Below are 22,293 nucleotides of genomic sequence, written 5' to 3'. Positions count from 1 at the left end.
CGTACTGCTGCCTGCGACGGATGGGAAGAGAATGAGCTAGATCACCTTCCAAAAAACACATAGCAAAGAGGGATTGGAGTTGGGCCTACTCCGATAGTGTGTCTAGTCTTTGTGTGCATGCTTGTCAAAGATGTAACCAACTGTTCAAGATTTGGGGGACCAAATATAAAAGTTGTGATTATTATAAAAATTATATGTTTGGATTGGATGAGCTCTTGTTTCATTGTAAGCTAACTATAAATGCACACCGTTGACTGCATAATCTATGTCCAAAAGCTTTATAAATTATAAAGAGGTAGGTAGGCAACAAGTCACATCCCAAATGCAATATTTGCGTAACATCTTGTCTATTAAGATGCATTTATCTGGTTGGCACTGACTGTCCCAAAATCTTATGCGGTTCAGTGGTTGGTGAAAAGAAGGAAAAGGGTGCTTGAAGGGATATTTATGAATTACTCATGACTTAATTTATACTGGGAAATAAGCATTAAAGCCACTAAATATCTTTGAAGCTTATTTGAATTTGTTTTAAGATGATTAGATATTGGCGTCTTGAAAGCCTGATTCCTTAGAAAGTACTTTAATACAAAAACACTTCATGCAAATCATTATTAGAGTCGGCATGAAATGAAAACCCCTATCTATTTTCAAATAGCACCTTATTGAACATTGTGAACGATTCATCCATGCATGTTTCATTTTCAAAAGAAACATTTTTACCTATTTTACTTATTTTTAATCAAAATGTCATAACTCGATCTTCCTTTTAAGATCTGTCTCCAGCCCATTTAACAACCAATGGACATGTACGCCACAATACGGAAGATCTGTTTTATAGCAACTTTACCTGACAAGGCAGTAAGGCAGATGCCTAAGGTTTCCGACACAGCCAATAATCAGCAACGGCAAATAGAATAACTATATGTTTTTTATAAAAGTAATGACCCACTTAAGGCAATTACAGTGATTTTACTATAGTTAGGTGGGCACCACAAAAGTTTTATTAATTGACAAATAACTTGAATATTGCAGGTGATGTATCCACCCTCAATGGTGCTTGTGCGTTTTCTTCTGCAAAGTCTGTGTTTTCCTGGTTATGACAGGGAGGTAAATAAAGAGTAAGAAAAATGAGATTTTAGATGTGTATGCATGAGAGAAAGCAAGCAGGAAAGACAGAAAGCCGGCAAAAGAAAAAGAGAGAAGGGGGTATGAGAGCGCAGTTTGTGGACAGCAAAGCCCATGAGACACATAACTTGGCAGCTTACCTGCTTAAAGGGCACTGGCAGGAAAGCTGGACAGGCATATATGTCACCCTCCCTCTCTTTCTCTCGCTCCAGAAGGCTGAAGGACACAGGAAGAGTCTGGGCACAGTGCAGCCAAGCAGGCAGCCAGACGGCCGGGCCGCAGTAATAATGGAGAACTGTATAACAGCGGGGCACTAAGCTCTCTGTGCTTAAGTATTTATTTGTGATGAATAGTAATGACGGCACACTTACAAAGCACTTGTTTAATATGGAATGGCCTAAGGGGCGGGTATCATTCGAGCAAATGAATCTCACTGCGCCTCCCTCAGCCCTCCATAACATGTGCTGGCCCTTTTCACTGTCCCTGCCCCAAAGTTAAATAAAACATTACATGCCATTTTCAGTTATTAACCTACTTAATTGAGAAAAAAAGTCAATGATTTATTTCTATTTGGGCTCTGCTGCTACACAGCTGTCATGGACGGGTGGTAACCTAAATAATCAATTGATGCGCTTTTTGGTCTCTGGGAGTTGATTGGACGCCACTATAAAGGAAAAGAGCTTCTATTGCTGTACTTCAAAAAAAGCCCCAAAAGCTTCATCACGCCACGGCTGTTAAATATGAGTGTCGTCAACCCCTACTGAGATTTATTACGAGCGCCTCGCAGAAGAACAAACAACAGACAGTTTAGCTAACAGTTTGCGGCACAGTACTGTTACTGCCATGCAAATAAGGATAGATCAGCTTTTCAACAAAAGGCTGTTAAACACCCCCTTCTGTTTACAAGCCCTTCTGATGTGAACACCCATCATCAAAAGGCAGAAAGTCACCAGCTGCGGTTTAGCACTGGCTACTCAAACAGTCATGATCTCGTGTTGTGACACTAAGCCATCATTGGCTCGGCAGGAAGTCTCACATTGGAGTGGTAATGCGCGAAACAGTGCGGATCTGTTTTGCGTTTTTCTCATTGAAGTAGTAGTTCACAGAAAAATGAAGATTCTGTCATCATTTACATTTACACAGAACACATTTTCACACAGCAACCAGTGGGTGTCATGCTTTAAAAAGTACACAAAAAGCACCATAAAATATTGTAAATGTCACCCATGCACTCCATGACTCTAATGCTATACTCCAAGTCTCATGAAACCATGCACATTAGTATTGTGTGAGGAATAAAACTAAATCTAAAATGCTGAAAATCTTCCTTCCCCCATAGCTTTCAAAATCCAGATATGCTTAACTCTATTGCTTCTTCCAATGTAACTGATAGGGACACAAAACATTTGAATAATCAGAAGAATGAATGAGATTTGAGCAACAGTGGAAGGGAAAATTATACTACTTATATTATATTTAAAAGTAGTATAGTATAATAGTAGAAAAGAGCACTTATTCCGCTACTGTATTCAAACGGTAGAAAAAAAGTCATATGGGTTGGGAACAACATGAGAGTAAGTAAGTAAATAATCACAGAGGTTTAATTTTCAACTGAGACACTGGTCCTAAATCAGTGTAAAAACACAAATCGATGGTGTGATGGTTGACACAGATTACACCCATTCTCACCTGACTCATTACTGCTACACAGGAGAAAAGCCCTGTGCTTAATCGGCCACTCAAACGTTCCTGGGCCATGTTTAAGAGGTGCCACCTGGCCAAGAGAGAAGAGGGAGCAAAGCAAACAGAGAGACAAGTGGAGAGCAGAGAGGAAATGGAGCAGAGGGTTTCAGTGCCTTCATTTGCCAGTGTTTCTGTCCACCCCCCACTGCTGGGAGAGGATAGAGAGGATAGAGGCAGAGAGAGAGAGCGAGAGAACTATGCCATGCTGCAGTATGCCCACAGTGTGCCAAGGACAACAGAGCAGAATTAACCCCTGAGTGGAGGCAAGAGAATGTGTGATTCTCTAAAATCTGGGTTAGACACTTTCACTTGGATCAAGCTTGTACTGCTAAATACTGTGCAACATAAGGATGAACATCTATTGCCTATATTATCTGATATGACCTTTTCGTGGTTAATTAACATTTCAAGTCCTCTAGGATCTGACTTTGCCCAACTCAAATATGTTAGATATGACTACGTGGGTTAAGTCTATGAATCTTTATACCTAAACACTGCTGAAAGCTTTTGATTGACTGACAAACATAATTTTCTTTATAAAACAGATCAGAATTTAAATTTATTTGAAGCATCATTCAGCTCATTAACACCTCAGAAATGTGCATTCATTTCCAATATTTCAGCTGCCTATCATCAAATATTTCTTACATTTGATATAGTTGATCTATCAAAGTTTGTAGTTTTACTGCATATTAAAGTATTAAATAATTCAGTATTCTGGGTAATGTGCTGTATACTGTAAGCCCCTATAGCTGTAGTTTTGTACATTTCAGGTTCACTTTACAATTTAAAGGATTAGTTCACCCAAAAAAGAAAATTATGTCATTAATTACTCACCCCTAATGTCATTCCAAATCCGTAACACTTTAGTTCATCTTCGGAAAACAAATAAAGTTTTTTTTTTGATGAAATCTGAGAGCTTTCTGTCCCTCCATTGACAGCTACGCATCTGAAACTTTGATGCTTCAAAAAGTTCATATATGAATCGAGCGGTTTAGTCCAAAATGTTCTGAAGAGACTCAATCGCTTTATATGATGAATAGATTGAATTTAGGCTTTTATTCGCAAAAACATTCATCAACTCACAGATCAGTTATGGTAAATGGAAGCTCAAACACTCTCAGAAAAAAAGGTACAAAAGCTGTCACTGTGGCGGTACCTTTTCAAAAGGTACACCTTTGTACCTAAAGAGTGCATTTAAGTCCCTCAAAGGTACATATTGGTACCAAACATGTACATATTGGTACCAGACGTGTACATATTAGTACCTAAATGGTACAATATTAGAACCCTTTTGAAGGGTACTGTCCCAGTGACAGCTTTTGTACCTTTTTTTCTGAGAGTGAACATGCTCGCTTGACGTGCGAGAACCAATGAGGTTCATTCTCGTGTGTTACGCAGCACATTTGAGCTTCAGCAAGAACCAATGAGGGTGATTCTCGTGTGTTACGCAGAACTTTGAGCTTCAGCAAGAACCAATGAGGTTCATTCTCGTGTTACCCAGCACGTTTGAGCCTCCGTAAGAGGTTTGTTCTCGAGCGTCAAGAAGGTTCGGTTGAGCTTCTGTTAATGTTTACTGATCAATGTTTATATGTGAATAAAAGCCTAAATTCAATCTGTTCATCACAAAGTGATCGAGTCTCTTCAGAAAATTTGGACTAAACTGTTCAATTCATATGGATTAGTTTTACGAGCTCTTTATGATCTTTTTGAAACGTCAAAGTGTCAGTTGCGCAGCTGTCTAAGGAGAGACAGAAATCGCTCAGATTTCATCAAAAAGATCTCCATTTGTGTTCTGAAGATGAACCAAAGTCATACGGGTTTGGAACGACATGAGGGTCGTTCCAAAACATGATTAATTAATGACAGAATTTTCAATTTTGGGTGAACTAACACTTAAAAGAACACAATTACTTCAGTTAGTTCCCTGGGAATCAAACCCACAGTCTTGGCGTTGCTAGCATCATGCTTCATCAACTGAGCAACAAGAACACCATGTTAAAAGCCTCTCAAACCTAATTTAATGTGTCAAACTAAGTAAACACATATTCATATTTCAACCATTTGAATGTCACAGGATGCCCCTTACCTAAACAAGGTCCCTAAAATTTGCCTGCTTAAACTCAACACAATGTGACTACACAGGAAGCTAGAAAGATTCCACATGCCCCAACCACCAGAAATCAATGAATAATTAACAAGGCCCTTTTCAATCCGTGTTGCTGTCCATCAAAGATTGTGACAGTTAATCCTTTTCTTATATAAATAGCTCTTTGGTGTGGATGGGTAGTAGCCGCATGGAGCTCTATCCCGTCTGTCCCTGAAGTGGCCGCCAGGATAAGCTGTGTGTGTGTGTGTTGGATTGGCACATGGAGCTGCCCAGGGCCTGCCGCTGAGCTGGCGGCCAGTACAGATGGAGGGCAGGGTTAGGCAATGCCAGCTTGTCAGTCGGATTAAAACGACTCATTTATTCACTGAAGTATCGTGCAAAGCGACGGGGCCAAAGCAGGGTTGCGTGGAGTGGATGAGCAGGAGCTTTACAGAGCGGAGGTGAGTGAGGAGGGTGGCTAGGGGGAGTTTGTAAGTAAAGGATGATTCTAAACTAACTGCCCCTTTAGACTTCTCTGTCCATGTCTATCTCCACCACTCACTCTTCATTTTTGTTTATTCTTTTTCTTTCGTGGGATGCCAGAAGCCATTACGGTGGTGTGCGGAAGGGGGCCAGCAGGGTGGCGTCCTCCAGTGCCTGGGTGACAGATTGCTGCTCCGCATTGGTGGCGGAGGAGGCAAGGGCGGTTGGCGATTGGCTCTGATGGTCAGGAAGTGGGCACTGAGGGATGGCAGAGCAGGAGGAGGAAGAGAGAGCAGGGAGACAGTGAGGGTGGGGATGACAAGACCTGGCTGTGTGACCTTTAGCACTAGGTGAGTTACTTAAAGGGCCATGAACTCTGTTTTCTTTATGGCTGGGCCTGGCACCAGAAGGCAGTGACGTGCATCAGGACTTATGAAGAGGACATGGAGAGGTAAAAGGTTAAGTGCCAATCCACAGCCAGGCATCTTCTCAGGGCATTACATTATTGCCGGTTTCTCCTTTCTTAGGATTTTCCTGAGAGCAAATACAACTGGCTATCTTCTGAGGTTGTCAGCAATATTAACTCAAATTATTACAGGACACTTGAGTAGTGACAGGAATTGTCCAACTGGTATCAGCCTCTGAAATTCAGTCCCAAATTACACACTTGACATGTAATTGGGGACGTCTAGTGTACATGTAAAGTTTAGATTCAGAGAAGGACTAAAAAAGCTTAGGGCGGTATCTGGGACATGGTCTAAGTGAGACACTTTGAGGGACAATATTTTGTTAGTATGGCCGCAATGACTTTCACCGTATTCCGCTCAATCAGCTTGCCAAAAATGGCACAGCTTGACTTGCCAAGTGGCATCATTTCAAGTGCTCATAAAAATTGGGCTCTTGCACAAAAATTATGAAAGATTGCAAAAATGTACTTCTTTTGCTGTATTAAATGTAGCTGGAAAGAGTTGCAGGTGCAGGTTTAGTGGAGACGTTGCTTTATTTTTCTTGTGTCTGGTCTACTGTCTGTCCCTTAAAGCCTGTTGAGGATGGCAGTGCCAGAGTAATAAGGGGAGAAGGTGTCAGAGACAGGTTAACGGTGGGATCGGTCAATGCCAGCAACCTTGTGCCTCTCAAATCCCCCTATCTCGTGTCACTGGCAGGCCAAGAGAGAGAGAGTAAGAGCGAGAGAGAGCGAGCGAGTCAGGGTGGTACACGGGGGGTGAAGCTTGGAAGGGTTTTATCGGGTCTAATTACTCCCGATAGCTGTAATTTACAGGTTGGCAGCAGGGGGAAATCGGCAAGATTCACACTTCTGCGGGTCAGCATCTGTCGCCATTACGGCACTACGCTCGTCGACGGCCGGTCAGCGAGCCGGAGGAACAGTAAACAACAAACCGCGTGTGACAGATTAGCGGCGCAGGCTAAAGGACCTTCCACTGACACATCATTTCTCTCACTCCGCGAGTTTGTTTCGCGGCAGCTGTCACCAATAAAACAGAGAGACAGGAGAGAAGGGGGGAGAGATGGGGGAGGTTGGCTTTTGTTCCAGATCCAGGGAGGTGGGTGGCAGGAGAGGAAGGAGAGTGACCTGTTTAGCAGTCTGGCATGAGCATGAACGGGAATATTCATACAGGAAAACGAGGCACCATTATGTCAAAAGGACATTTTTTGCTGACTTTCTCATAATGATCTACTTTCTTTTTTTAGGGGTTGTAACAAATTGCTACAAGTTCCATTTGTGCACAGTGTGTGTGGTATAATATATAAAAGAAGTGAGCTTGAGCATTTGCTCTGGTTATGTGAACTTGCTGAAGCCTCATCTTGCACTGCTCCACCTGGCCACGTTTTATCCATTAAAACAGAGAAAATCGTACAGCAAGCCACAATTTGTGCCAAGTGTACTGATTCGCCCCACTGCAGTCCACTCACTTTTCCGGCCTTGATCCACATTCTCTCCATTAGCCTCATTGATGGATTCTGGCAAGGAAACTTTTCCTTGAGCTCCCCTTTGAAGGACATTCTGTTGTCCTGCTGGGCGTGTACAACCACCCTCAAACCACAACGGACTATACATCATCATCATCATCATCACCTTGATTCAGAATAGAGAGGCTTGTTTATTGAACTTTAGAGTCACCTGTTGATCAGACCACACCTTCTAAAAGTGGTCCACAAAGATCTGTTGGGCACCACCAATCCTCCATTTTAAAAAATGGGAGTCTGGACCTAGTTCTAAACATCTATTCTAATTACACTTTACATATTTTAGCAGATGTAACCAATGGAAAATGCGTCAACAAAACTTGTCAAGGACACTCTCCAGGCCTGAATTTTCACAGCTGCAACTATTTGGCTCTGCTCATTGGCGGGTTCACACAGGCCGCTCCAAGTGCTGTCCAATCACCAAACCCATCCATTACTTTGTCCGGCTGTGGGCAGAGCCCGGTGAGGACCTGTCCTCTTTAATATCTAACAGCAGAGTGGTGGCTCTCTGTGCCAGCCTCCAGAGTCCCACTGTTCCCACAAGTGCCATATGGGCGGCCCGGCCTTATTGCATTAGCACAGGCGAGACAAGGAGGCAGAGGCCCTGGTCCTCCCGGCTCTCCCCTAGCACTGCCACAGGGCATGCCCTGCCTACAACCAGCTGCCAGGACCAGGCAGAGAGACAGTCACAGTTCACTATCCGACAGAGGAATAGTCAGGAACCCTTTACAACTTTGCTCTTTTCTTGGACCGTTTTCTGAGGACAGAAAAAACGGTGTTATAGATGTCTATATAAAGGATACCAACATTTACATGTATTCATTTTCTTCAACTTTTATCCAAAGGAAAGAAACGAGGAGAGAAGTGCTGATATACAAAGTTCCAAAACTGCTAGAACGGAGTTTCACATTGGGGTAAAACAATATACAATACAAAACAGTATACATGGCATTATAGAGCAGCACCCGTAAATAACATTATTTGTGCATAGCAGCAAGGGATGCTACTACACAAAAGAGCGAAGGAGAGGTCAATAAATTACATAATTTGTTCATAAGTCAATGTGTCCTGTTCGCTATAAATAGGCCCTTGATTGTACTATATACAGTGCCTCCCCACACCGGCAAGTCTTAGAAAGGAAAAAAAAAACAAGCACTTACAGTCCCCAAAGTAAAGATTGCTTGCCACTGGAGATATCTGAACAGGTCTTCCACCTGGTCTGGGGATAGAAGAAGGGAGAGAGTTCAGATGTTCAGATGTTCTGAGGATCGCATGGGAATGTCAGACTGTGTTTCAGCCTGTACCTGCCACAGGACCTGAGGCCTGTTTTAATTAATCATAAAGCACTATGAATTATTAATCTATTATCACTGTGCATACATGTGATCATTCATTTGTCTCTTTTGCCGTTTTTAACACCCTTAAGTCCCTGTTTCTGTTAATATGCCGCAATTCTGGGGAGAACTAAAGGTATCTTGACCTGACAGCACACTTTAATACAGGACAAGATGCAGTACAAAATTACTTAGATGCTCTTATTTCACAAACTCTCCAGTGAGAGCGTATACGAACACAACAAACAGGTCAACTGATAGATGCGCTAAGGAGTGAACAGCGTTGTTGGAAGTATGTGAAGCGAGGAGACTCCCAATAAACCCAAATATTACATTGGAAAAATTTACATTTGCACAGTACTTCCATTTGCAATAAGCAATCACGTATAGTACTCCCGGAAAAACTTGCGATCTCGAAAAGTTTGCAGCGCTCAATGACATATTTAAGCAAGGACTCTTCGAGCAGCGCCCAGGGTGTTTTTGTGCCACACTGATCAGACATCATTGAGCTCTCATTGAGGAGAGATTTGGCTTTGGCCTGGCTGTGTGGCCTGTGATGACTGACAGGAAGGAAGGTTTCTCCTACCCACAGGCGCCCCATCGAAGCTTCAGCTCAGGAGGACACAACAGATCTGAGCGAGAGCAACACCTGTCAGGTAAGCCTTCACAGTTGACGGCACATGAGGTATGCAAAACCCTCTGCTCTGACGGCTAATCTCCGGTGAGCCATCGTGCGGGGCACCGCAGGCCTCCACAAGGAGCCACCGGGGGCCAGAGCGCAGTAAACTTGCCTCTTCTGCATCAGACAGCGCTCATATCCTCCCACAAGAGCAGCAAGAGGCAGAGGAAAAGAGAGAGGGGGAGGCACTGATGTGCTCTAAATACATTTCATTATCATCATTATGATTATATCACTGAATGTGTGTTTTTTGTAATGCGCCGCAGCACGTCTCCCCAGGGTGCTGTCTGCACAGCTGAATAATTAAAACAAGTATGATGAACCATCCGTCACAGTTTCCCATAAGAGTTCGGGCAGGATATGTGCAAATGGCTCAGTTGAGGAGAGGTCTGCAATTGAAACAATAAAAATGCTCAGGTTAGAATCTACTAATGCAGCTCTGATTGCAAATAATTTAGTACAAGCAGTAAAACAAAACGATGATGCAAGCACACTGTTGCACTGTATACTAACTCAGTGATAATACATCGATCGTTGCTTTAATTTCAGAAAAATAAGGAAAGAATTGCACTGAAAATGTTGTTTTCATTATAAAATGATTATTATTAATCATCAAGTCCTCAATGTGCATACTAAAACAATGAGGTTTCCTAAATTAACACATACTGTCATTCATTTAATGCAAATCGTATTTGTTAGCTGTAATCATATTACAGCAACATACCAAGTGCATTTTGGAGAAAGCAAATCTCACACTGTTTGCAAAGACAAAACAGCACATCCAATCAGCCAGGAACAAACAAGATGAGGCACATTGTGTTCTGATATGCCAAGCAACCCTGTAGGACTAGACCTGCTTAAATGCGTAAAGTGAATCTAAGAGACAAGTACGGATGAATGTTTAATCCAACAATCCCACAAACCGGTGTCAAAACCCCTGCGTCAAAACCCAGAAAATGATGCACAGCAGGTCACTGAAATATTCATACTATACATGCTTCATTAAGACTGAAATACACAAAGGCCCCGCATTCAAATTATTATTGAAACAAATGACAGATAGATGGAGGGAAGAGTAAAATATTACTGCCACAATTACATGTTTGTTTCATAGATTTGTACCGATTTGTTTTATTACAGGGGAAACCTCCACATTGCTAAATACTTTTGACAACTCAGTTACTTTGCGTCTTGTGAGTGGAGTCTCTGCCAAAGACTGCATTCAGATAGGAAAGAGGACACACTGCTCCTTTTCAACCTTTCCAGGTGGGAATACTAGACAGATCAAAGCATGTGTCTGTTAATTACACATATCCTGCGACTTGGTCACGCAGTTAGGGCTCCTGACCGTTCTCATATGTTCCCAACCAATTAATGATCTTTCTCCTGTCCCTCTGACATCAGATGAATAGTGTCTGAGTTTTCAGCTGATGGATTATGTCAGTTTATCAAATGACAAATGCTTTACAATTTAGATTAATATCTGTAATTTAAACACTTAGCACAGCTGAGACTGGCTCGCTGCCCAATATTAAGAACATTAAAAATCATTAAGGGGATGATATATTGTGTTTAGAGGTACCTACAATATATTATTCAAAAATAGGTTCGCTGAGGATGCCGGGTGTGTTGTACCACATTTAGTTTTAACACCTGTGCCTGTAACTTAAATAATATTCTCAAATTTATCAGCTATAAATTATTGAATTTTTACAATGAACACATCATTTCATATCATTATTATCACCCATCACCACTACCCTCCCTCATTTCATTTTAAGCTTCATTTAAATGAAAAATGGTAAACACATATTGTGGCAATGTGGTAACATACAGGATATTTTAATTATAAAGCAACTAAAATTGGAAAGAATATTATATAGGCTACATAAAACATAGTCCAAAAGCTCTAAAACAATGTGAGATTTGCCAACTGTGGCAAATGTAGGATATTTTGTGCGATCTCTGTTGGTCCGGCAGACACACAAAGTGAAAAAGTATAACCCTGTCTGATTCGTTTCTAGATTTATTTATTTATTTTTTAAATCATGTAGATTAAAAAGCTTGTGTGGATGTTATCAAAATTAAACAACAAAAACTAATGGTGTTACAACTCCTCAGTCAATATACTGCATCTTTCCCACACAGCGAACACATGTACAGACTGACACTTATTGGGGCCTTCAGTAATATGAAATATTAAATTTAGTTAAAACGAATAATAATATAGTGTGATATAATAATAACAAGATAGTGTGATAGAATCGTATAATATATAGTTATTTATTATTATAATAATAACAACATAGTGTGATAGAATCGTATAATATATAGTTATTTATTATAATAATAACAACATAGTGTGATAGAATCGTATAATATATAGTTATTTATTATTATTATTATTATTATTATTATATAGCCTAAACAAACAACCAACCACAATTGTTTCCAGAGTGACTGTTGTCAATCTGGCAACCCAGCCAATGCCGCGCTCGTGAAATCCCTCCTCCTCCGGCACCGTAACTTCCTGGAGACGGGCTTTATTTTTATACAGAAAAATGGCGGCTTTAGTCTCAGATAGTAACTCTGAGAAAGCACACACCGCGTCTGAAGCCCAGTCGGGACGGGACAATGATTTTTGGGCTGGACAGGGTCCTGTGGTGCTGCGCGATCCAGCGATTAAACTGCTGAGTCCAGTTAGCGGTCTGGAGCCCCTGTCGTGGGCAGAGGATCACAGACTGGCGGCCTCCAGCACTAACAGCGTGTCTCTCGTGGAGCTGGTGTGTGACATACACAGTCTCAGTCAAAATCTGGTGCTGCATCGCACTCACATCCCCGTGCCGGACACCGCTTGCGAGCTCAAGGTAAATACTGTGCGCGCGCGCGTTCTCGTTGCTTTATGGTACCAACTCATGTGCACTGTTGCAACCATGTTGCCAAGCCTAAGCCATGTTTTGACGTGACATGACACCTCAAAATTTGCAAAATAAGTTAATCATCTGCGTTAATCATCTGTGAGGAATAATCCTATTTAATCCTTAATTTTTTAAATTTTTTCCCAGCACAAACTGCATGCCTTTCTATGTCAAAATATTTTGTGCAACACTGTATTTTACTCATAACAACTGGGGAACTAAACAAAATATTAAAACATTCAGGAGCATAATTATTTTTTTCCCCCAGTCAATTGTGGGGAGTGATAATCCAAGAAAAAAATGCATATTTATTTTTACGTCTACTTTAATTGAATGTAACATAATATTTTTTTATATAATTATATTTAAAACATCACATATTTTATAATGTGAATCAATCAATCAGTTTTTTGTGTGTTTTCCCACTGGTCACAATTGTGATCACTGACATATTTATGTGTCCTGTGATCATGATCTATGAGACAGAGCGATCTTAATTAATAATAGACTTTTTAAATTTTATATGTACTAAATATGGTAGTGGAATCTGAATTATGACATGTATTTTAAATGCTTCTTTTTATGGAGCTTTGAAACAGACATCATCTTTCAGAGAGGCAAACTGGAATTAAACCGCTCTGGTCATGTAACTTTATACCAGACATGTAAAAATGTTCACACGAAGTATAGACAGCCTGCGTCTTTCAGCCTTTCATTTATAGTTGACCATTCTGTGTAAATACATCAACAAATCCCAGTAAATTTAGTTAACCCCAGTTTGTTTACAAATGTTACTGTTTGGATTATCCCACCAAAAACATTTGTGACCAAAATGTACTAAACCGAGTTGATGTGTTTTACACACTGTTTTGAACTATAAATGAAAATGAGACTTGATTTCATGTGACCATTTTTACTTCTCATATGAACAGATTGTAATCCCTCCATGACTTTATATAAATAAAAGACTCTATATACAGTACCAGTCAAAAGTTTGGAAACATTACTATTTTTAATGTTTTTGAAAGAAGTCTCTTATGCTCATCAAGCCTGCAGTTAAAAAAAAAACAGTAATATTATGAAATATTATTACAATTTAAAATAATGGTTCTCTTTTTTAATATATTTTAAAATGTAATTTATTTTTGTGATGCAAAGCTGAATTTTCATCAGCAAGTACTCCAGTCTTTGGTGTCTTATGATCCTTCAGAAATCATTCTAATATGATGATTTGATACTCAGTTATTATCAATGATGGAAACAGTTGTGCTGTTTAATATATTTTTTTGGAATACTTTTTTCAGGATTCATTGATGAGTAAAACATTAACAGCATTTATTCATAAAAACAGCATTTATTCAAAATAAAAACATTTCTAACAATATAAATCGTTACCATCACCTTTTATCAATTTAACGCATCCTTGTTGAATTAAAGTACTAATTTCTTAAAAAAAAGTTATTGTTCCCAAACTTTTGAACGGTAGTGTATATTGTTACAAAAGATTTCTATTCTAAATAAATACAGTTCTTTTTAACTTTTTATTCATCAAATAATCCTGAAAAAAGTATCTCAGGTTATAAAAAAAATATTAAGCAGCACAACTGTTTCCAACATTGATCATAAATCAGCATATTAGAATGATTTCTGAAGGATCATAAGACACCAAAGACTGGAGTACTTGCTGATGAAAATTCAGCTTTGCATCACAAAAATAAATTACATTTTAAAGTATATTAAAAAAGAGAACCATTATTTTAAATTGTAATAATATTTCATAATATTACTGTTTTTTTTTTTGTTTTGTTTTTTTAGCTGCAGGCTTGATGAGCATAAGAGACTTCTTTCAAAAACATTAATAATAGTAATGTTTCCAAACTTTTGACTGGTACTGTAAGTTTTCAAACTTATTTCTATGTGTTGAAATATGTGTTATGCACAATTCCTTTAATGTCTTCTTTATATTTTGTTACAGGTGGGCCCAGAAAAGGAGGTGCAGACTGTTAAAGAAAACTTTGCAAAGAGTAAAGATCCAGTTGTTGGCCAAATGATAATGACAGACCGAGTCATCAATCCTCAATGTGGACGCCTCCATGGGGTGAAGTACACCAGCTGGTCACCATTAGGCTGCGACAAATACGGCCGGTGTCTTCTTGCTTTCTTAACGCTGGACAATCGTCTCACAATCCACAGCAGTCATTTGCGTTTGCGGTGGATGCCTCTCATGGACCTTACAGAACTTTATGGGGAAATGTTAAAATCCAGGAACTACTCTGCTCAGAGCGACGGCTCACCTCCGAGCTCCATCAAAGACTTGGATGAACTGCAACGGCGGTATAGCATGCAGACGCCAATGCGCATGGAGTGGTCTGGTCTGTGCAACATGCAGCAAGTTCAGACCGATAATGCATGTAAAGATGTTAGCACTGTGCTATTGGCTGTACTTATGGAGAATGGAGATGTGGTGGTGTGGCAGTTCAGCTTGCCCCTGCAGGGAAAGGATTCGGTGGTGTCTTGCAACACCATCAAATCTGGAGTGTCTTCGCCAAGCGTGCTCACCTGGTGGGAATATGAGCATAGTGGGCGGAAAATGAGCGGACTTATCGTCGGCAGCTCAGTTGGACCTGTAAAGATCCTTCCAGTCAACCTCAAGGCGGTGAAGGGTTACTTCACCCTCAGGCAACCTGTGGTTTTGTGGCAGGATAAGGACCAGATACCCGTCCACAACATCAAATGCATTACGCTCTTCCATCCGCATCAGAAATGCAACTGCAGCCTAGTGATTGCTGCACGAGGTCCTTATGTATTCTGGTGCTTGTTGCTGATCTCCAAAGCTGGTCTCAACGTTCACAATTCCCATGTCACAGGTCTTCATTCCACCTCTATCATATCCATGACAGTCAGTCATAACAACGGGACCATTTTCACCTGCTCACTGGATGGTAAGGTAAAGAAGCTCACGGCTGTTTTCACGGATGTTGCTGTTGAGTTTAAGCAAGAGGAGATCGTTCTGCCAGAGGGAGTTGCAGGTCGACGGATACATGGCATATCCGTCAGTCCAAACGGTGCCTACTTGTCTCTCATCTCGAACGAGGGCATGATCAATGGGCTCCACCCCGTCAATCGCACCCACCAGGTGCAGTTTATCACCCTTAAGACTCCAGATGAAGCGGCCGCTGAGCTGCTCGAATCTCAGATGCACAATCTCTTCAGAAAGACCGACTTGTTGGACTTGCTGCGATGGCGGATACTGAAGGACAAAAGCATCCCTTCGGACCTCCAGAATAATCTGGACGAAAAGCTTCAGACCTCAGGGTCCCCCTATTTATGGCGTTTGAAGCTTTTCCTCCTCAGAGCGCTCTACAAGTCCATGCAGAAAAGCCCTTCGGAGGCCCTGTGGTGGCCGACCCATAGGGATAGTAAAGTGTTTGTTGTGGATGAGGATGCAGGTGGAGGTGATGAAGGCGAGATGGCGGAGATCTCTGCTTTAGAGGAACTCAGGCAGGGGGATGCTGAAAGGCATCCCAGTGAGGAACAAATGAGGGAAATCGGCAGCAGGATCGAAGAGGTGGAGTCCCAACTGATTCGTGAGAACATGAAGAAGGTGCTGGGCGAGGTATACCTGCACACCTGCGTCACTCAGAACACATGTATACCTACCAAAGGTGTGTGTGACTTCCTCACAAATGACCCTGCAAATGAAGACCGTGCGGCTAAGGTACGAATGCATTTGCTTTATGCACTCGCTGTCAAAAGTTTGGGACAATTAAGATTTTTAAATGTTTTTGAAAGAAGTCTCTTGTGCTTATTACCAAAAAACAGTAATATTGTGAAATATTTTTACAATCTAAAATAACTGTTTTCAATTTCAATACATTTTTAGTCTTCATGCTTCAGTCTTCACTGTATTTTTGTACTGTACTGTATCTCTGTATTTTTGATCAAATAAATTCAGCCCTGGTGAGCATAAGAGATTTCTTTCAAAAACTTGAAAACATTTATTTTATTCAAAGTTATTCCAAACTTTTGGAAGCATTTGCATTTAAGGTCGAAACTGGATGATCAAGGTGTAAAAATGTGGGTGTTAATGTTCTCGTTTTAATTGGTAAATAAAAATATTTGTGCAATGCATGAACTTTTTCGAAATTCACCATAAAAGTATATTACCCTGAATGTCAATTTCTTTTTTTTCCTATTTGATGTGTGACCTTCACAGGTGCTGATAGGTCATATCATGAATAAGATGAACAAACAGACATTTCCAGAGCACTGCAGCCTCTGTAAAGAAGTTCTGCCTTTCATGGACTGCAAACGGGCAGAGTGTAAAAATGGGCACAGATGGCTAAGGTATGTAACCATAAATATGTTGTGATATGTATGTCATGTTATTATAAAATCCTAACTTTTTACAGCTGGTTCCATAATACTTAAAGGAATGGCTCACTTAAAAATGTACATTCTGTCATAATTTACTCACCCTCAAGTTGTTTCAAACCTGTATGAATTTCTTTCTTCTGCTGAACACAAAGGAAGATATTTTGAAGAATGTTTGTAACCAGACAGTTGATGGACCCCATTGACTTCCAAAGTAGGAAAAAAAAAATACTATGGAAGTCAATGGTGTCCATCAACTGTTTGGTTTCCGACATTCTTCAAAATATCTTCTTTTGTGTTCAGCAGAACAACTTGAGGTGAGTAAATGATGACAAAATTTTCTTTTTAAGTGAACTATTCCTTTAAGATATATTTTGCAGTGCTAGGTAAAGTGACACTCTTCTTGGCTCAAGTCTGACAGATTGCACACTTTGAGTAACAGATTCATTTTTGATAATTTGTGTAATTTTAGGTATTATTCATATTCTGCTCTTAATCCTTATGAATACCAGAATGTAAAGCCCAAACAAGAGCCTAGAAGACTAGATTAACGTGCCATGAACAGACATAAAAAGGGTGGAAATTTCACCAGTGGTATAAAATCACCTTTTCTGCTTTGGACTATACAGTATGTAGTTGTTAAACAGGTTTCGAGTAGATTTGACCCACTTTCAAGCCTCTTGTGTGACATTTCATCCATCGGCATGACTGAAAGGAGATTACTGCCCCTAATGGCCTATCAGGGAAATAGTTGCTTCATTGCTGTCATTCTGATCTCTGCCAAGTACTGATCTAAACCTTTTCCTGCCGTTTCTGTTCATGTGTCTTACTGTCTATTTCCCTCTTTCTTTCTTTCCTTCTTCCTCCCTAAGGTGTGCGCTGTCATATCAGGCCTGTCAGGGTGTGACATACCGCCGCTGTCTATTGCAGGACAGTATTGCCTCAGTAGCAGAGCCCGAGGGTGAGCCATAATGCTGTATCATATCTCCATTCAGAACCACATCGCACCACACACTTACACTTTTACTTGCACACACACAAAACAAGAACTCTGCTGCCCCACAGCAGTGCAAGCTTCGGATGTCAAATGTACTGGTACTCCGGTAGCAAGTCGATACGAAAATGAAATGTTAATAGTAGGGCTGAACGATATGGACAAAATTTCATATCTCGATTTTCATGCCAGATATCTCGATATCGATACAATACGATATGACTACGTAAGTACTAAAAAAACAATACATTTAGAGTTTGTAAAATACACACTGATGTCTATGGAAGAGGTAATAATAATCCTTTCCATTATAATTCGACACGTTTTATTCATATCAGATACACATTGTGTAAGTAACTTCAGTGTTTACTCTATTCTATTCCCAGTTCACCAGCCACTTACTTTTAAGTATTTCGGAAGAAGTGGATGAATTCACGTGTTGTAAACATTGAGGTTGTAAATCCAACAGATCCGATTCTCTGAACTGCGCCTGCGGCACAAACTAACACGGCGGCGCCCATCGCGCATACAGCTCAACTAACGCGATCGTTATAAAGGTGTTTAAACAACAATATACTTCCACTTGCATGTATTTGACAATCGGAATGTCAGATATTTCATGCCATAGCTAACACATTTGTGAATATTCTGAATAAAAAAGGAAAAATGACATAAAGGAAGATCATCATTCATTCAGCGCTGTTGCTGCTGCGGTGTGTCACGTGACAAGCAATGACGCGTCACCATGGAAACGCCGCCCCCCCTCTCACAATATAGTTCCCACGTCCCTGGTAGTGTGCGCGCGCTGGCTTTAGTGGTGCATTCAAGGGCACTCGTAAAACTGATGTTTGTTGTGACTGCCAGAGTTGTATGCAGGGCGAGTGCGGAGAGGGAAAATCTATATCGTCTATATCGTTGCTTTTTTCGATAGTAATATCTTGAAAGTTCATATCTCGATATAGATACGATAACGATATATCGTTCAGCCCTAGTTAATAGTATGTCTTCTTTTTTGCACTTGTACCAACTCTATTCTGACTGGCAGGTGGCCTGTTTCAAACAATCACGTGCACTTTTTGGGTCAAAATGCCCATCTTGTATTGCCCATGTACTGTGTATAATTATTTTGTATATATAAATACACACATATGCATGTATATACAGTATTTATACATAATTTATATTATAAATATTTTATACATAAAAAGCAATTTTTTCTATTTTATTCATTTTTAATATATACATGTATATGTGTGTGTATTTATATATACAAAATAATTATACACAGTACACACACACATATATTATGTAAACACAAACTTTTTGGATGCGATTAATCATTGCCCAGCACTAGTAAAAAGGCTTGACCAAAAATGTGTTGGATTTATGCACTTGGCGTTGTAGTTTAATACTGATCAGATAACAATATTAAGAAAAAAATCTATTACTTGTTACTTGAGTAATTACTTGGAAAATCTTTTTTACTCCGTTTAGAAATACTTGAATGCAACGTCATTTTAAAAAAAATTTCAATATTTATATTAATATTTATGTTTTTTGCTGTTTTTTTCCCATTGCTATTTATATCTATTACCGACATTTTGCTAGCTTGACAAGTTGACAATCCTGTTACATTATAACGTTTTCCAAATGCATCATATTGCAGAACATGGGGAATGATAGATAGACAGGCCATTATGTAGAAAACCACCTTAATTTGACGTACATGTAAACGATAATGCATATTAACAGAAAACGTCTCGCCTTTTCAGATTCAGACTGGATCAAGAAAATACTCCAAGGTCCCTGCATCTTTTGTGACTCCCCTCTCTACTAAAGCAGCGAGGATAAAGATGACAAAAAAAAACAGCTGAGTACTGGATTCCTTTCGTGGCCTACATCCCACATAAATGACTAAAATGCCTTTTATTACTTGAAAGAGAAAGTCTATAAAATAGTCACTAATTATTTTGTAATATAAGACATTTTCCTATTATCAGATCTTTATTTTAAAGCCAAGCTTTAGCTAAAAAGAGATGTGTAATTTTTCATTTTCATGAAAACTGTGACTATATGTGTTAATAATAAATTATTCTATTGTATATATTTGCTGCATATTTTTAATTTGTTAATGTTATGCTGCATTGACATCCTACTTTGGCATTAAAAATGCATGCTCTTCTTGTGGCTGATTTTAATTGGTTTAAATAAATCCATTTCCTAATTGGCTTTGGGAACATTTCTATGTATCCGCAAACACCAACTCCCCCATCTCCAAATAATGACTTTTCCTTGGCCCGAAGGAAGAGAAGACGACTGTACAAGGAAATGAAAAACAGGGAGACAGAGAGAAAACTGTTTTAAAACTGATCCAGCCCCTCCAAAGGGCCGAACTCTAATGAGATACAACAGTAATGAGGAATGGATCCCAGCTGCATATGTGATACCCATTTTAATTAAGATAGCGAGCTTGAGTGCATATTGTTAAATAAAGTTAGCCCCTTTTTTTTATGGGTCGCAGGGAAGACACATGCAGGCCGTGTAATGTCAATGGCGATCAAAGATGGACTTGGGCTAGTTGGACATGTCCGTTCTTATCAACGGTACATCTTGTCGCCTTGCCCTGCGATCTCTCTAGTGTCACTGAAGATGATAGCTCGCCTCAGGGCTAGTCGGCAGCCCTGTCTTAGGTTTCGGATGGTATCCCGAGATAAAGATGGCCTGATAATTACACACAATTCCACTCCCCATCTCTCATTCGGTATCACTGAAAGCATTCAGTACCATCAGAGGCCTTAAAAGTAAAGTAATCAGACTGTTTATTTAGTTGTTCTAGGTTTTATTATTCATAGAGAGGGCCTCCTTCATTACGATGCGTTCTGAAATGTTGCCATATAATTACAATTGGTAATGCAACATGTAAGGGGTGTTTGATTATGAGGTAATAACGTGCATTATGTATTAATCAAAGAGCGACTTGAACACAAAGGCAGTGCTCAGAACCTCAAATGCCGTCTGCTGCATGTCACGGCAAATTTGTTCACTGAAATATTGCGATAAGCATCTAATAACATGAATCTGAAAGCTGTTTTTAAATGATGTACTAGGAAAATGAAAAGATATTTGGATTTCAATTGTACACATAATATACAGTGCATATTAATAGTCGCAGGTGCTAAATGTCACCGATTAGATTATAACTGCAAACGTGATTGAAATTCCAACTTTTTTTTTTCCCCCTGCCGTGTATTTTCTTTCCTAGATATTAGATTGTCAAATGGATCTTGGCCTTTTGGTTTGAGTGCTAGCTTTGTTGATAGGTGGAGACTTCTCCTGTTGAAGAGGTTAGCTCTGTTTGGCAAGAACCTCCTACTTCTTTAATATAACGATCTGTCAAAAAACATTTCGACAATAATTACGGCCCCCTCCTCTTTCCTCTTTGTGTGTGCTCTTTCAAGACTTCAAAAGGAGGTTTCGTTCTTTTCTCTGTATGAAATATTCATAACTTCTGTGTTCGTGGCTTTGTGCTTTAAACAGATAACAGACAGATTTTTATATTATTTAATCTCATTTTCTTTTGTTAGTTAACATATTTTGATATACATCACCTTTCGTTAAACGCCTAATTTGTTGAGCCCAAACAAAACGCTAAAAGTCATTCGCTCTTGCACTGAAGCTTTTCTTTTTTGTGCTACAGTTTTTCAGTTTTATTTATGGACCTTTTTGTGCTTGAAGTTATTCTTGTTTTTACAACCAAAAAGTATGTGTAAATTTGATTTGTTACAAAAGTCACTCGGTATTTAATGTACAGTATTCCAGAGTTCTTCGTGTACATAGTTATAATAAACTAGATTTTCACAGTTCAAATCCTTGTTTCTCTTTCATGTGTACATATCTATAAATAAACTTTTGAAATACATTTGAGTTTTTTCTACATTTTTCAGCATATCTGATGATAATTAGATGTTATCTGTTCAACTATCTATAGTGTGGATGTTGCAAAACAACACTGTACCACAATATAATTCCACTAATGTATTTTTATAGATCAATTATATTCATTTATTTAGAAAATAATATATTTGCAATTATGCATAAATAACTATTGGGATTTATATTTATCCATTTTATGGTTTTAGTAACAAATATGAAAATCACTCAGATTTAGTTTGTAGGAGTGATAAGTGAATGAATGCATGAATTACTTGAAATATTAATTTAAGGAGAAATCATTTTTATTTTTTTTCCCCCAAAAAAGGCAAACTTAATATACAAATAATGTATATATAGGCCCAAAAATAATTTGTGTTCATTTGTATTCCTCTTAGCAATGTTTTCTGACACCAAAAAGAAGTTTCACAATATAATCTGCATGAAAATATGCATATACATGTATGTGTGATTATGAGTCATACAGGGGGAAAAGAAAATAGCTTCTAGAGCAGTAGATTTTCTGATGTGGCTTCACCTCCGTAGTGTATATACATCAATTTTCCCATCTGAATATATTTCGTCTCAAGTATGCTTTGTAGAAGTGTTCCCTCAGACTTCAGTAATTCATCAGTAAT

The 22,293-nt window shown here is 39.3% G+C and overlaps 1 protein-coding gene across 1 annotated transcript; it reads left to right on the top strand.

Annotated features, from left to right (window-relative positions):
- Nucleotides 1-11,976: 11,976 nt before the first annotated feature.
- gtf3c4 (general transcription factor IIIC, polypeptide 4) lies at nt 11,977-21,637 on the top strand. Its single transcript, XM_079846713.1, has 5 exons — nt 11,977-12,306; nt 14,333-16,075; nt 16,574-16,704; nt 17,604-17,692; nt 19,498-21,637. Exons 1-5 carry the CDS (start codon nt 12,001-12,003, stop codon nt 19,560-19,562), a joined length of 2,334 nt encoding a protein of 777 aa, XP_079702839.1. The 5' UTR covers nt 11,977-12,000; the 3' UTR covers nt 19,563-21,637.
- Nucleotides 21,638-22,293: the final 656 nt, after the last annotated feature.

Source organism: Squalius cephalus (genome assembly GCF_949319135.1).
Source record: "Squalius cephalus genome assembly, chromosome: 17".
In the NCBI taxonomy this organism is placed as follows: domain Eukaryota; kingdom Metazoa; phylum Chordata; class Actinopteri; order Cypriniformes; family Leuciscidae; genus Squalius; species Squalius cephalus.
The sequence above is the reverse complement of the archived record's forward strand: the minus strand, read 5'-3'. Positions and strand labels throughout refer to the sequence as shown.

Excerpts from the sequence above, each read along its gene's own strand:
- gtf3c4 (XM_079846713.1), top strand. The coding sequence starts at position 12,001 with ATGGCGGCTTTAGTCTCAGATAGTAACTCTGAGAAAGCACACACCGCG. Across the intron at positions 12,307-14,332 it reads ACACCGCTTGCGAGCTCAAG|GTGGGCCCAGAAAAGGAGGT; the intron begins GTAAATACTGTG and ends ATTTTGTTACAG. Across the intron at positions 16,705-17,603 it reads AATGGGCACAGATGGCTAAG|GTGTGCGCTGTCATATCAGG; the intron begins GTATGTAACCAT and ends TTCCTCCCTAAG.